The 16,516-nt window shown below is 36.1% G+C and overlaps 1 protein-coding gene across 2 annotated transcripts in view; it reads right to left on the reverse strand.

Annotated features, from left to right (window-relative positions):
* Positions 1-1,188: 1,188 nt before the first annotated feature.
* The window catches only part of LOC131530056 (metabotropic glutamate receptor 7), a 219,923-nt gene continuing 204,595 nt past the window's right edge, over positions 1,189-16,516 (reverse strand). Inside the window, exons 9-11 of one of the 2 annotated variants that reach the window (XM_058760127.1) lie at positions 14,238-14,484; positions 12,468-12,489; positions 1,189-2,575 (exon numbers count right to left, since the gene is read on the reverse strand). In XM_058760127.1, coding sequence (XP_058616110.1) covers positions 12,485-12,489; positions 14,238-14,484 — 252 coding nt within the window. In that variant the 3' untranslated portion in view covers positions 1,189-2,575; positions 12,468-12,484. The remainder of the gene's footprint in view (positions 2,576-12,467; positions 12,490-14,237; positions 14,485-16,516) is intronic. The other variant, XM_058760126.1, reaches the window with a different exon arrangement.

The following is a 16,516-nucleotide window of genomic DNA, read 5'->3' on the forward strand; positions in this document are numbered from 1 at the left end:
ATCTCGCAATACATGGCCCCGGTCATCCTCTCCTTAATACAGTGCAGTCGCCCTGTCCCATGTGCAGAAAAACACCCCCAAAGCATGATGCTACCACCCCATGCTTCACAGTAGGGATGGTGTTCTCGGATGGTACTCATCATTCTTCTTCCTCCAAACACGTTTAGTGGAATTATGACCAAAAAGTTATATTTTGGTCTCATCTGACCACATGACTTTCTCCCATGACTCCTCTGGATCATCCAAATGGTCACTGGCAAACTTAAGTCGGGCCTGGACATGTGCTGGTTTAAGCAGGGGAACCTTCCGTGCCATGCATGATTTCAAACCATGACGTCTTAGTGTATTACCAACAGTAACCTTGGAAACGGTGGTCCCAGCTCTTTTCAGGTCATTGACCAGCTCCTCCCGTGTAGTTCTGGGCTGATTTCTCACCTTTCTTAGGATCATTGAGACCCCACGAGGTGAGATCTTGCATGGAGCCCCAGTCCGAGGGAGATTGACAGTCATGTTTAGCTTCTTCCATTTTCTAATGATTGCTCCAACAGTGGACCTTTTTTCACCAAGCTGCTTGGCAGACTAACAGGTCTTTGAGGGTCAGAATTCTAGCTGATAGACAGGTGTTCAAATACTTATTTGCAGCTGTATCATACAAATAAATAGTTAAAAAATCATACATTGTGATTTCTGGATTTTTTTAGATTATGTCTCTCACAGTGGACATGCACCTACAATGACAATTTCAGACCCTCCATGATTTCTAAGTGGGAGAACTTGCAAAATAGCAGGGTGTTCAAATACTTATTTTCCTCACTGTATATATTATTTATTTATTTATTTATATATTTTTTTTTTTGGGAAGATCACAAGAATTTTATATATTTAATGTAAAACAGCAAAATATATTTAACAATAAATAAATATAAATTTCATTATTGTATTTTTTTAAAATAACCATTAAACCTCAGAAAAGATAATATAATATAATATAATATAATATAATAATAATTTAAAATAAATATATTTTATTATACATTTCCTTATATGGTGCCTGTGGCTCCAAAGAGATTATTCATATTTTGTAAGAAATTAACCTAAAAATTGTCTTATGTTTAGCAAGCAAATTCAAGGCTAATAATAAATTCAAGCAAGCAAATTCAAGGCTAATGATAATAATAATAAAAGTAATAAAAAATAACCAAATGGTTTTATTTCATGTTGGTACATTCTTGGACAACACCACAGTATAGTTGCATGAGTGGCCAAACATAAAAGTCTTCCACAATATCAGCACAGAAGCAGCAAGGGCAACATGAATATACTTAGTACAAACAGTATAAAACATACATGCTTTTTATTTTTTTCTTATTTTTTTAAATATATATTCATATCTTTTGCACAATTCCTCCATAAGTTCCGGGGCAGTTAAAAATTCCAAGACAAATTAAAGCCATATTCTGCCTTGAGTGAGTGAATGTCTGAGATATTCATGAAGGTAAAAAGAGAGAAATCAATAAAGGCTTGTAAAATCATCCATAAACAGGCCATTGTGAGAGAACTGTGGTGAAAGTTTCATTTACTTCAACATCAAACATATCAAGCATGCATTGACAACTGCTACGCGAACACTTTCTTTAAAAAGAATTCTGAAACACCATCGGTCACCGGGGGTTTAGTCACTGTAAAACCAATGCAACATCTCTCAAAGTCACTAAAAACACAGTCGATGGTCTACAAACCCTTACAAACATGGTGGGAATGTCGAAAAATGTGACACGTTTATCATGTTAAAGGGCGAAAACCAACGCAAATCCTCAAAATAAAGAAACAATATTCCAGGAATGGGATCTCAAAGAGAAGAATATGGCTTTAATACAATGTGCATCCAGAAAAGGCAAGGAAAACCAAAGAAGAAACGCTCAACCGAAACGTAAAAACAGCAAAACAAAACCAAAATGCTGAAAGAACCACACAAATTTGCACGGAAAATCCCAAAAACTTGCAGTTTGGAAGTACATGTAAAGATGAGGAGGACCTCGAGGTCCAGCATTCCAAAGCCATATCGATTCATCAGTGCCCTGAAGAAAGTCTGTGATGGAGTGTCAGAAGAAACGCCTTGTCAAAGGTCCATCACGCCAAGTGCAACCTCAATCGTTTGACTGACAAGCAATCAGTCGTTTTGTGCCGCTGTTACACCCCATCAGTTTCCTCCATCAGAAAAAACAACAACTAAATTTATTTCCTCCACTTGTAATTCCTGTTACTTTTTTGTAGATGTCAGATTATTATTATTTTTTTTTTTTTTGGGTGGTTGTGCTGTTTTATGTGTCTTAAAGGTGTTGAAAATCAACTGATATCCTCTGTCGTTGGTTTAGCTGAGGGCCCAATTACTGTCCTGGCCCTCGGACGAAATAAGGATGAAAACGGAGGGACACCGAAAGCTTTTTCTTGCTTTACTTTTGTTCCAAAGAGCCGAGAGAAACCAGGAAGTGCCATCGATCACCTTCCTCCTGTGATGGAGGCCCTCAGATCACAAGGTCATTGTAGCTCACGTATTTCTTCTTAGCAGCTGGACCTGTGAGGAGAGAAAGATGAAAGATTGTTTTTCATTTGACATTTCTTCCTTTTTTCTTGCTGAAAATGAGAGGAATTCATTGATTCCTGTCTGGAGGCTTGATGGGGACACTTTTTCGGACATGAAGTTTGTCAGTATGGAAAATTAAATGTCCAGAAACTGACTATTAAAAGGACAGTTCACCCAAAAATGAAAATTACCCCATGATTTACTCACCCTCAAGTCAAAGGTGTATATGACTTTCTTCTTTCATACGAAAATAATCAGAGTTATATTAAAAAATGTCCTGGCTCTTCCAAGCTTTATAATGGCAGTGAATGGGGGTCAAGATTTTGAAGGCCAAAAAAGTACATCCATCCATCATAAAAACTGCTTCACACAGCTCTGGTTAATAAAGGTCTCCTGAAGTGAATTGATGCATTTGTGTAGGAAAAATACCCATGTTTAAAACTTTATAAACCGTAATCTCTAGTTTCCGCTAAAAGTCATACGCACATTCGTGAGAAAGTGGCGTTCCAGCTAGTGCTGCCCCCTAATAGTCGACTAACCGTTAGTCGACCAGAAGAGGCTTGGTAGTCCAAAATTTTATTAGTCACTTAATCACAGAAATACATTTTAAAAATCCACAGTCAAAGTCATGCAGTCCGTGACGAACAGATCGTTAACAGCTGGTCTATGTGGTAATACGGTACATCGGGCAGGACATCCAAACGCTCGTTTGGAAATCATTCACCGACCTCAAATATGGCTTATCATCTGAAATACTGTATGTATTAGCAACATTACATGGCTGCTAAATCTAATGTTAACCTAGAAATGTGCGCTGTTCAAGTGCGGAGAGCGTAAACTGAATAGTAACGCGCTTACTACATGAGAGATGGAGGCGCTAAAATTCTCCATCATTTCTGGTCATACAGATAAGAGTAATTAATCTACTGAATCTGTAAAGACTCTACGTTTAATTGTGTGCACTCACAATAACAATGAAATGTTGCGCTTTTGTAAAATAATGAAAGCAAAATGAGCTTTCTGCTGTCTTGGTCTCTGTGAACTTAAGCACAAAACTCAGAAACTCCATGTATGTTTGCTTTACAGATATGAAAACATATCTGTGGAGAGTGAAATGTCTACTTTCAAATAGAACACGAATATTCTCAGATTATGTAGGCTAATCCGTGTGAAACATGCATACAGGCGCGTCCACCGCGGAGATGAGGAGTCAGTGTTGCCGACTTCATCTCTTATGCTGAAAACAAAGAAAGCACTAGTTTATCAATGAATTATTCAAATGTTAATGCAGCCTCCTTAATGTTTTTCCCTGACACATTCATAATCATTATCTTCTGCGGTGCGTTGTGGCAAGATTTAAGTGTGTCGCTTGAATGTAGGCAATTAAAGGCTCATTATAAAGATTAAAAATGGTTTATAATAAATGTGCGATTAGTCGACTAATGCTTAAAATGAACGACTACTTGTGGACCAGAAAAATCTTTAGTCGAGTGCTAGTTCCAGCAGATGACCTATGAGGTAGGTGTAGTGTAAGCTCTGGTGAGATAGGTCGCACGCAGAAGCACAGAGTTAAGTCAAGTCGAGTCACCTTTATTTATATAGCGCTTTTAACAATACAGATTGTGTCAAAGCACTTAACAGTATCAAATTGGAGGATAGAGTGTCAGTAATGTACAAGATTAAACACTCAATTTTCAGTTAAAGGCATTTCATTATTGAACTCAGAGATGTCATTGTCTAGCTCAGTTTAGTTTAAATAGTATGTGTGCAATCAAATCGACAATAAATCGCTAGAAATTAAGTGTCCCCAACTGAGCAAGCCAGAGGCGAGAACAAAACAAAACACCAGTCACCACCGAATTAGAAGTACAAAATGAGGATTCGTAAAGAAATGTCAGAGGATTTCAAAATAAATCAAGAGGAGACTGGTTTTCCTTTGCTGTAAACAAAACTTGGTTCCCGAGAGACTAGCATATGTTCACGCTACGACTACGTCCTACTTCATCCGCTGGAATGCCACTCTCTCATGAACACTCGTACGACAGTTAGCAGAAGCTAGAGAAGCTATGCGGTTTATAAAGTTTAAAATATGGATTTTTTTTTTTCTTACATAAATGCATCTATTCACTTCAGAAGGCCTTTATTAACACCCTGGATCTGCGTGGAGCACTTTTTATGATGGATGGATGTATTTTTTTGGGCTTCAAAATCTCAACCCCCACATTCACTGCCATTATAAAGCTTGGAAGAGCCAGGACAAGAGTAGTTCTATGTGTTTGCTATTGATAAAAGATTGCTAGGCTGTTCTATATGGTTTCCAGGGTGTTCTGGGTAGTTGGTAATACGTTTTGAGAGGTTGCTAGGTGGTTGCAAGGTTGTTCAGAGTAGTTGCTAGCATGTTGTGAGAGGCTTATAGGTGGTTTCTAGGGTGTTCTAGGTGTTTACTATTGTGTAGTTGCTAACATTTTGAGAGATTGTCAAAAATATTACTAGTGTGTTCTGGGTGATTTCTACAAATGGTTGCCAGGGTGTTCTGAATGGTTGCTAAGCTATTTTGAGAGATTTCCAGATGGTTGCTAGGATGTTCTGAGTGTGATGCTTGTGTGGGTGTTCTGGGTGGTTTATAGGGTGTTCTGATCAGTTGCTAGGGTGCTCTGGATGGTTTCTAGAGAATTGCGCTATGTAGTTGCATGCAGTACTTAATACTTTAATATCAATGGTAGGGGAAATTGAAAAATCCCTAACCCAAAGTCCGAGCAAGTTAAACTAACATAAATTTAAATAACTGTATTTATTATTTTATGAAAGAACACAAAATTAAAAAGCAGATGAATATGGCATAAGTCTTATGTAAGAAGCCCTCAAATGTCTACAGTCATAACAGTGTGACCTTCACACGCTGCCGCTGATGTGTTTGCAGAGACTCTATGTAACTAAACGACTTCAGTCTCAAATTACAGTGCTTATCCACAGATACTTCTCGTGCTCTTTTGCATGTAAATGAACTTCTAAATATTTAAAAGTAAAGGTTACCAAGTAGAGAGATCATTGTGGCCTTTAAGTGTCAGTAGCCCCTTTAGTATTTGAGTTAAATGTCACTCCGACAGCCATCTATTCAGAAATGTGGCCTTGACAAATGTGGATTGATGAAAGTGCTCTCAATATGCAAAAACAAATATAAATACATTATAATACAAATAATAGGAGTCAGAAGGAATAACTAGAGGTTGCTAGTGTTTTGAGAAGTTCATAGAAGGTTGCTAGGTTTCCTGGTGGTTACTGGGTGTTCGGGGTGGTTACTAGATTGTTCTGAATGGTTTATATGATGTTTTGTGTGGGAGTTTGTTCTGGGTCATTCCTGGGGTGTCGTGACAGGTTGCTAGGGTGTTTTTTTATGAGATTGCTAGCCTCTAATTGTGTGCTTGGGTGTTCTGGGTGGTTGCTAAGATATTTTGAGAGGTTGCTAGGATTTCTACGTGGTTGCTAGTGTTTAGAGAGGTTGACAGAAGGTTACTAGGGTGTTCCTGGTGGTTACTAGGATGTTCTGGTTGGTTGCTAGAGTGTTCTGAATGGTTTCTATGATGTTCTATGTGGGAGTTTGTACTGTGTTGTTCCTGGGGTGTCGTGACCGGTTGCTAGGGTGTTCATAGTGGCTGATAGGGTGTTTCTTTATGAGATTGCTGGGCTCTAATTGTGTGATTGGGTGTTCTGGGTGGTTGCTAAGATATTTTGAGAGGTTGCTAGGATTTCTAAGTGGTTGCTAGTGTTTAGAGAGGTTGACAGAAGGTTGCTAGGATGCTCCTGGTGGTTAGTAGGGTGTCCTGGGTGGTTGCTACAATGTTCTATGTAGGTGTGTGTTCTTGGTGGTTTCAAGGGTGTCTTGAGAGGTTGCTAGGTTGTTCTGAGTGGTTGCTATGGTGTTTTGAAAGGTTGCTAGGTGGTTACTTAGGTGTTATAGGTGGTTATTATGGTGTTCTGAGTGGTTGCTAATGTTTTGAGGTTGATAGAAGGCTGCTAGGGTGCTTTATGAGATAACTAGGTGTAAGGGTTATGTAGTCTATTCACACACCTGTATTATGCCGAATAAATAATTTTTATTTTTTTTGGAGTGTTTCCTTATATTTGACAATTACAGTTGAGAATGATGGAAAACGATTAGGGAGGCAGACAGAAGATGGGACCAAGTTTATTGAAGGTTACTGTATCTTCCTGTAAAATAAAGGTGATGTGACCCCTTTTAAAGACCTTATTTGTCCCTGCAGCTGTGAAGCCTCCAGATTTCAGCGTATATTTCACATTCCTTCACATAATCAAAGTTCAGCCAGAAGTCATTACATTTCCCCTGACCTACTGCAGTACATCCTTACGGCGCAGCACACTATAAATGTCTTAATGGGTCTGCTGTCACATCTATAGTACTCATGGGATGGGAAGAGTGTTAGAAATGCAGGTCTGACAACAGAGCATCAGGCATGGATGGAGGAAAACCAGGGCATGACGAGACAGTTTTTGGATTCCTCTTCTGAACAGCTGTATTATGGCGCTTTTCCACTGCATGGTACGACTCGTTTACGGTACGGCACGGCTCGGCACGGCTCAGTTCGGCTCGGTTTGCGTTTCCACTGCAGTTTAGTACCGCTTTAGAGTGGGCGGGATTATTCACGTGCCGTTATAGTTGCGCCGCCTCTACTGCCGTGACATCATCGTAATCGCGCCAAAAACAAACACACAACAATGGAGCATATCGACGGAATGGTGTTCTTCATTCTCGGCATGTGGATGTTTTTAACAGCAAGACGTCGCCCCATCAAGCTCTCGCTGGATCCGCTCCTCGGCTATCAATGAGAGGAACGTCTGTACTTCCTCAGCAGACCACGAAACAGCCATTTTTTGGTTGATACAAACAAAAGTTGCGACCGATCCTTTGCTGGCTGTGCTGATTTAAATCTAGTGGGTCTGTTGTGTCTCGTGTCACAAGTTCAGTGACGCAGTAATGACGATTTTCTCCGGCCAATCAGTGATCAGCAGAGTTTACACGTCACGTTTTGGTAACGGTACGGTTCGCTTGGAACCTCGGCCGAGGTGGTACTAAAAAAAGTACCAGGTACCAGGTACCGTACCCAGTGGAAAACCCCCCAAAAGTGAGCCGTACTGAACCGTACCGTGCCGTAAGCGCCATTAGGTTTTTCTTCATTTGCATACTACTTTTATTTAGCTTCGTCGCACATGCCAACACTGCATCGCAATGATCACAGTTTCATATGATGCCTTGAATCAACAACTGTCATTGAGATTTACTCATTAAACATGAGCATAATAAATGTAAATCTTTTTTCTTGTGTAAATGATTCACATAACATTTTTTATTTTATTTTATGGTCAATAATGTGATAATTGCGTCATGATGCTAAACGACATAATGTTTTTGCAAATGATTATGCGATATATATATATATATATAAATAATTTACAAACAATAATGCGGCAGTTACATAAAAATTGTTTTACGAACAATAATGTGATGATCCAAAAGAATTAAAATAAATAAAATCTAAAATAAAACAAACAATTGTAAAAAAGCGCTAACATGACAATTATGTTTCATGGTGGAGTAATTATTTAAGAATGGTTTTAAATATGATACCATCATACGATGCAAAAATTATGTATAAATGGTTTTATGAACAATAGTTTTACAATATCATCTCATAATGTGACAACAACATGAGTGGTTTTATAAACGATAGCATGACATTTACATCGCATAATGTAATATTTACGTAATAATTGTTTTAAACAATTATGTCGCATAATGCATAAAATTATGTAAAAATATTTTTGAAAAATGCTAAAAAGAATTTTTGCATATTATAACAATTTCCTAAGAATGGTTATATGAACGACACGAACAATACATTTCATAATGCAATAATTATACAAGTATGGTTTTAAACACGATAACATCACATTCCGAAAATTATGTACAAATGCTTTAACGAACAATAGTTTTACAATTACATCTCATAATGCTACAACTGAGTGTGGTTTTACAAACAACATAATAACAATTAGTTTGCATAATGCAATATTTATGTTACAATAAATTTAAACATGATAATGTCCGGATTATATTGTATAACTTTTTTAAAAATGCTAACAAGACAATTACGTTGCATAATTCAACAATTTCTTAAGAATCGTTATATCAGTGATAACATGGCACTTATGTTGCATATTATCACAATAACATGAACATTATGACACACAATGCTACAATTACATAATTGTTTTACGAAAGTTTTACACAGAAACTTTTTACAATTGCCTTTGCTTCATAAATGAAACCGAATTCTGGTCAATTTAATGCTATGAATCATGGTGAACACGTCATTAAAAGAGAAATCAGTGTCTATCATACGAGAATAGCCTCTTTGCACAGGCTAATCTTTACAATGGAAGAAAAATTTTATAGTGTTCATTTATAATATTTTATTAGGATGAGATTATAATATGGGTCATTAACATCTGTAATACTGCACACTCTCTCTATTTTTGTGACGGTAAGGATCATTAAGATATTGAATATGATGTTAAAAGCTCACGAACACTGTTGTGTTTTGGCGTCAATGTATAAATTAATAAATAATATACGACTAACGAATCATCACTGCTGTCAGAGCAAATCTATACATCGCTTTTGATGCAAACTGTTGACAGTTGCATAAAATTCAGCCGTTTTATTTGACATCAAAACTTCTTATTTTAAGTCCGTCGCCATTCAGCCTCGCATATCAAATAGACTTGAATTTGCATGTCCCACCAAAATTGTTGGGAACGAGGGTGATGATTACGGCTTCTGCTCTTGGCATTGGCATCTCGGCTCAGTAGTTTTAGCGCCTGTTCCCCCAGGTGCCAGATACTTTAGGGTTCAGGACATCCATATACATACATATCCATAAAAATAATTTAGAGAGTTAGAGTGTGTTATATAGAGGAAGAGGGAGAGAGAAAGAACATCGAGTGCACAGGGAAGGCCGACACAGATGGTTCACGGCTCTTTAGGGAGTCGCGGTGGAGTCTGCCATGCCATAACAGTGGCGCACGGGGAATTGAGCAGTGGGACTTGCGTTTGAAGCTTGGGATCTTCCATGTGTCATCTGATTACCACTGACAGTTGAGTTCACCGTTTCATAACTATGTTCAGCTATTGCTCAGACATTCTTTGGCTTCTTGGAAACATCAATTATGCTAAATTCTTGCTGCATGTAGATGAGGTAAACTCATCTGGTTTTGCATATCTTCTCTTAAAATCTCAATTGTTTTTCCTAGATATTTCCATCCATTGATTTCCTATATTTCCATTTCATATCGACTTTTAATGACTAGGGGTGTGCAGCGGAGCAATTATTTGTATCTGTATCTGAGACAATCTCAAAATTATTTGTATCTGTATCTGTATTCGGATAGATCAGGAAGTGGGTGTGGCTTAAACCGGAAGTTCATCAAATTACATGAAAATACCATTTTAAATGCAAATCTGTTCGATTCATAGTTTTCATTTAACAAATATGCCTTGTATAACTAAAGAAAGTATTATTTTTTTAATTAAAATGATAACTTTGTAAATATCTTCTGTTTAAAACGTTATCAAAAAAGAAAAAATAACTATTCTTCTTAATTTCCAGTGAAACTTTGTGTACAAATTTGACAAGAGTCTTCACAATCTTAAATAAGAGCACAAGTAGAAAAAAAACAAAAAACAAAACACAAACCAATGGAAAGGGAAAGAAAGTGTTCAGTAGCCTACTCATAGCAGAATGACAATAAAGCTCGCTTTACTTGAAGCAATTTAGATCACGTGTTGCGGGTGTCTGTGATCATTTATGAGTTTTTTATCAGCAGAGCGCAACGAATCATTTGGACCCTCCAAAAGCCTTGATCAAACATCGCTTTTCTTGGTATAATTAAATGTAATGCCATTCACGAAAATAACTAATGTATTGCGTTTTTACAGTTGGATTTCGAAAAGATTTGAAGTTAGGACCGTTTTTAGGATATTTTTGTCGAGTTGATATAACTCCAGACAAAGCTCTGATTTCTGAGAGACGCGCAAAGACTCCAACGCGGCTATTTTTTTTGCATTTGTTAGGAGATTGGTTGTGTTTGTTTTTTGTAGCAATATCTGGCAACACTGCTTTGCCGGCACTGACAGACAGCAATCAAAAAAGGAGCGCACGGATAGTTTATTGCTGAGGAGACCACATTCGTTAGACAAACGCAATGATCATCATGATAATTGATTTATCCGAATAACAGAAAAAATATTCGGCAGACACAATCACGTGACCTCACTAATGTAGTGCTGTTCCAGCAAACATGTGATTGTGCCTGCCGAATATTTTTTCTGTTATTCGGATAAATCCATTATTCATTTTGAAGCCATTATCCGTGCCTTTCTGATTAAGGTATTCGGCTTCGGGCACATCCCTATTAATTACATTATTTTCTCATGTGCTTCTAAACAGTTACTTGGAACCATGATTTCAAATCCCAAATATATTTTTTTATAAATATATTTGATAAAACAGGGATTAGGACCAAGTCTAAATGTTAATAATAAAAACAATGCTAAATGCTAATAGCAGGAAAGAAACAGGGATATAAAAAAAAAAAAAACAATGTTACAAGCTTATAAAAAAACAAAAAAAAACAATGTTAAATGCTAATAATAAAATGCTAACCAGCTGGAATGAAACAGGGTTAAAAACAATTTTACAAGCTAATAAAAAGCAATGTCAAACGCTAATAATAAAATGCTAACCAGCAGGGGTAAAACAGGGATTAAAAACAATATTAAATGCTAATAATAAAAACAATGCTAACTGCCAATAATAAACGATAACCAACAGGAATGAAACAGGGATAAAAAAAAAAAAAAAAAAAAAATTAAATACGTTAAATGATAACAATATAAACAATGCACATTTTTAATAATAAAAACAATTGTAAATGCTAATACTAAAATGCTAAGCAACAGGGAGGAAACAAATTCAATTAATGCTAAAAGCTAATAATAAAAAGAATGCCAAATGCTAATAATAAAATGTTAAACATCAGGGATAAAACAATTATTAAAAAGCAACATTAAATGCTAATAATAATGCTAAGCAGAACTATTTAACTGGAAATATTCCTATATGTAATTATATATATTTTAACAACCACTATGAGAGACAAATTAGGTCTGTCTAGACTCTAAGGTAATTTTTATTTTATATTATTATTATTATTATTAATATATTTTTTTACTTAGAAAAAATATATATATTACAACAAATTTACTGTAACAATTTCAATTAGTAATGTTTTTCTTTAAAGTCACCCACAACAATATTAACATATCTCAAACAGCAATAAATTAGAATTTTGTTACTATTCTGTTTTGTCATTGTAACATTATAAAAAGTGATACATTTATTCATATAAAGCTGAACAAAAACTTTGCACTACATGATGTGCACTTGCCAAATGTGGCCATTCGCTCTCACGGTCAATAGAGTACAATTTTGGCAGAATTCACAAATAATTAAGAAGGAACAACAAGTACAGTAACATACTTAATTCAGTTCATAATTTTGAAATATAAAGACTGAAATAATATTTTCCTCACAAAACGTATCCCAATAATGCACAATTTTCCAGCATTAGTGCAGGATTGAGATGGTTTTTATTCTCTAGCACTACTGAATGACACTGTGGGATCGTCATGGAGTTTTGATAAATGGCCACAAAAGACCGATTAGCATTTCCACCTCGTCCTTTCCCCCAGCGTTCGAAAGCGAGCAAGGTCATAACCAAAGGTAGAAGATTAATTTGGTCTTACCTTATAAATTATGAGAATTAGCCTGTTGGGAGAAAAACAGTACTTGGTGAGCTGTTTCTGATTGGTCCAATAGAAGCAAAGCAGAGATTCTGATTGGTCCAAACAGCCATGGAATTTAATTTCAAGCTGGGTTTGAAGGTGGGTGTATTTTAGCATAGATCTGTGACTTTGGATATGCCATTTGTCCCATCTAAGAATGGCATATCTAATGTGGGAAAGCATTACCACTGTCAGAAAAAAAAGCCTTGACGGTATCATTTTTTTGTAATTAATTTCCCAATATTTTCTTCTTTATATGCCGTAGCTATTTGAAAAACCCAAAAGCAGCTGAAAGGTTGCAAAGAGCTGCATTTTTTTGTTTTTTTTTTAGTCAAAGCTGCATAAACAACACCAAAAGTACTTTTCATCTCCTGAAATTTCATTTCCTTTTCAAAGAGCCGTGGCTTTCCTTTGACAGTGACGACATGCTAATCCTCTGGGCTCAAACCAGTCCTGCGCTATTACTCTCTCTCTCTGCGGTGTGCGGCCCACCATCTCGTGTTCATTAGAGGAAATGTGGTCATTCTCAGCAGACGACTTCATTCCATTATTTCTGACATGAGCTCATGCTGCAACAAGCAACAGGCCAAAGCAACAGAATTTCAGCTCATGGTGACATTCTGCAATGAATCTTGCAAGCACTGCACTCTGAGACGTGAGCTCGCTTTTACACCCGCCGGCTGAAGGAAAAGCAACTTTAAGGGTCAAGACTGAGATAATGGTTAAGTGAATTTTGATATTAGCATTCATGATATAAGCACTCAGATAACTCCTGATTTATTAGAATTTACATATCCGGTTTGCAAATCTATAAATACCTGGAATAAGTTAATTACTTTATTTTTCCCTGGCAACGTACCATAATAAATCCATTAATACTTAATGACTTTTGTTTGTAATATTTATAATCATTTTTACATTATAATGCTTAATGGATCATTTGTTTATACACATTATTCTTATAGATTTGATTTATGAGTCATCCTCGGAATTTGTAGAGACTTAAACTAATTAAAGTTATTATAAATGAGTAGTATTTATTTATTTTTGCAATTGATTATGGAAAAAAATTAATAAAACATTATGAGCAATATAAACAATAAACAATATGATCCAATATAAACTTTATTAAACTGTAAATATATTTTTGTAAAACTTTTTGTAAATTTGTTATATATATACATTTGTATACATGCTTTATGTAATTTACCAATATCGGTATTGGAATTGCCAATAGTTGTTTGTTAAAATCGGTATCGGCCAAAAAAGTCCTACCAGTGCATCCCTACTAAAAGTATAATGATATGCTTTATTATAAATTATAATTATAAATAAACTGTTAATTTATAGTAATAATTACATTCAGATTTTTTATTTATTTTTTTTATTTTAATTGATCTCTGCTAATTATAAAACAGGACAATGATAGGTGCAAAAAAGCCAGAAAACATGCATAATAATGTGAAATGTGAAAAGTCACATTATCTTATTTTGATAACTTACATTCGCTCATGTGATCCAAAATATCTCCAAATACTAAAATAAATTCATAATAATAATAAAAACGAATATCACATTCTTTTTATGAATGCAAAGACAAATTTCCTAACCACAACAGTCTCGCAGTGCTCACCAGATTTAGGCTACTATAAAGACATCTGAATTCATCATGAGCAAACGTACAGTATCAAGTTCCACCATTAACTCTGAATAAACAGTTTTGTAACTTACTGTTGGTATCCACATTTTCACACAGTTCGGTTTTGGCTTCGCCATTCGGCCGGTCGCTGGGTTTGTGCGAGAGACGTGAGGACATGGTGGCCGCCGTCACCACGGCCTTGAAGCTGCGCTTGCGTTTCTGCACGTTGAGCTCCGGGTGGAAGATGATGACGTAGACCTTGGGCATGTAGAGCATTCCAAGAGCCACAGACGCGCTCAGATTCATGGAGATGGTCAGCGTAGTGGTCTGGATGTAGAGCTTTGGTGGGAAAAAAGGAGGAAAAGTTTATTACGGCAACGTAAAATGAAAAATAAATGAATAATCAATGAAAAAGCAGTGTTGCCAAGTCTGTGAGTTTCCTGTGGAATCGGGCTACTTTAACACTGTTGCGGCGGGTTGTTTTTCATGCCTGCGGGTTGAAGCGACTCCAACAACGTGATATTTAGCCCCTGCAATGCAAATTTGCCAAAAGACGCGTATTACCCCCCGGCATGCGATTTTTAATGGAGCTAGTTTTGATGTGAAAACCTGGCAACCCTGTATAAGAGGACGAGGTGATCAATTAATGTTGAACTGATGTGGCTACAGTGGTCTGTCACGCCTCATAAAAGAGCACCAAAATGGTATTTATTGTTTGAATTTCATAATAAAATCAACAGAATTTGACAACTGAGACTTGTAACGTTTTGTTCACGTATCAACTGTAAACAGCATAGATCGATTCTTAGGATTTAAAGCATAATTCACCCCAATATGTAAAAGTTTTCACATCATTATTGCGTGCTTTAACACCAAATATAGTACATGTTAATAATTTAACATTACCTTATTGCACGTTTACGTAAACTAATTCATTGAAATGAGCTGTCCGAAAGAACCGTACTAACGTTTCAGTTCATAAGACCTCAACATATTGTCAGGAGTCACGAGTATTAATTTTGTGTTCCTTGATATGCTTTATTTCTTCTATATATGCTTTATGCTTTATGCACCCAATGTCTTGCATTTTACGAGTCACCAAGGACCAGTTTCATCTAAAAAATCTTCTTTAATGTTCTGTTGAAGAACCAGAAGAGCCTGAGGCCGAGTAAATTACAATTATATTTTTATTTTCAGGTGAACTATCCTTTTAAGAATCGATTTCAGAGTAGCAATTAAAATCAAGAAGTAATTTTTTAACCTAGCTCTAGTTGGTAGTTTTAAATGAATTATTCTGTGAACTCCAGGATGGGAATCGAGACAAAATGAAGAATAAAATCAAATCCGAACAGGTCAGTTCCAAAGGCACTCAATATTGACGTCCTGGTGGGAGAATTCAAAGCCAAATGGATGATAATCGTTCTTAAAAACTCGAGCTGCTGTCATTGCCTGAGAGTACATCTCTTGCATGGATGTACTTTTCTTGTATGAAAAAAAGGAGCTTGTCAAAGAATCATAATGAAGGCTTTCATGCTGCAGCCGTATCACATTAGTACTATGGCAAAGATTCATTTCATGTGGCTGTTAACGGCACTCTGGCAAGTATGTAATTACCGATATCCTCAATGTGTTTAATCTTTAATGTACTGCGAGTTCAAAGCCTGTTAGGAAGGTCACGGGTGCGTTTCGATGAAGGCGACAGCCTCCGTTCATGAAACACCAGTGGAATGAATTGGGAAAATCTTTCAAAAAACCACAAATTGTCACTGAAATGTGTTCTGCTCATGTTTCATGAATGAAGCACAACGTTTCTACTGCCTGTACAAACAGATCCACCTGCCAATAAAACAACTAGTCCAGTAAAACTTAAGGTCTGGACCAATTTGTCGCTTATTCAGGCCAAGAACTGCCTTTTCAGACAGCAAGAGACTTTTTGAGGGGTTTCTGCAACTATTGTTACTTTTGGCCCCTGAATTTCTGTGATAAACATTTAATTTAATTCTACTATTATCATTTCTATGACTTTTAAAAAAAAATTATATTAATAAAAAAAATAATAATAAAATCAAACTTCAGAGCTAATATTAGTGCAACCTGAATAGACAGAAATCAATTTTCACACTTTTTGAATAATTTCACAAAATTACGGAGTCTGGAAATGACTTAATATTAAAGACTGTTCATGCAATCACTGAATTTTAAATAAATATAAATAAATGGACAAAATGTCAGATAGACTGGAAATTACATAAAATAACATACATGGGAAAAAAAATATAAAGTATCTCACAAAAGTGAGTACACCCCTCACATTTTGGCAACTATTTTAGTATATCTTTTCAAGGGACAGTTCTATAGAAATTAAACTTGG

This window comes from Onychostoma macrolepis, chromosome 22, assembly GCF_012432095.1.
Source record: "Onychostoma macrolepis isolate SWU-2019 chromosome 22, ASM1243209v1, whole genome shotgun sequence".
NCBI classification, from domain to species: domain Eukaryota; kingdom Metazoa; phylum Chordata; class Actinopteri; order Cypriniformes; family Cyprinidae; genus Onychostoma; species Onychostoma macrolepis.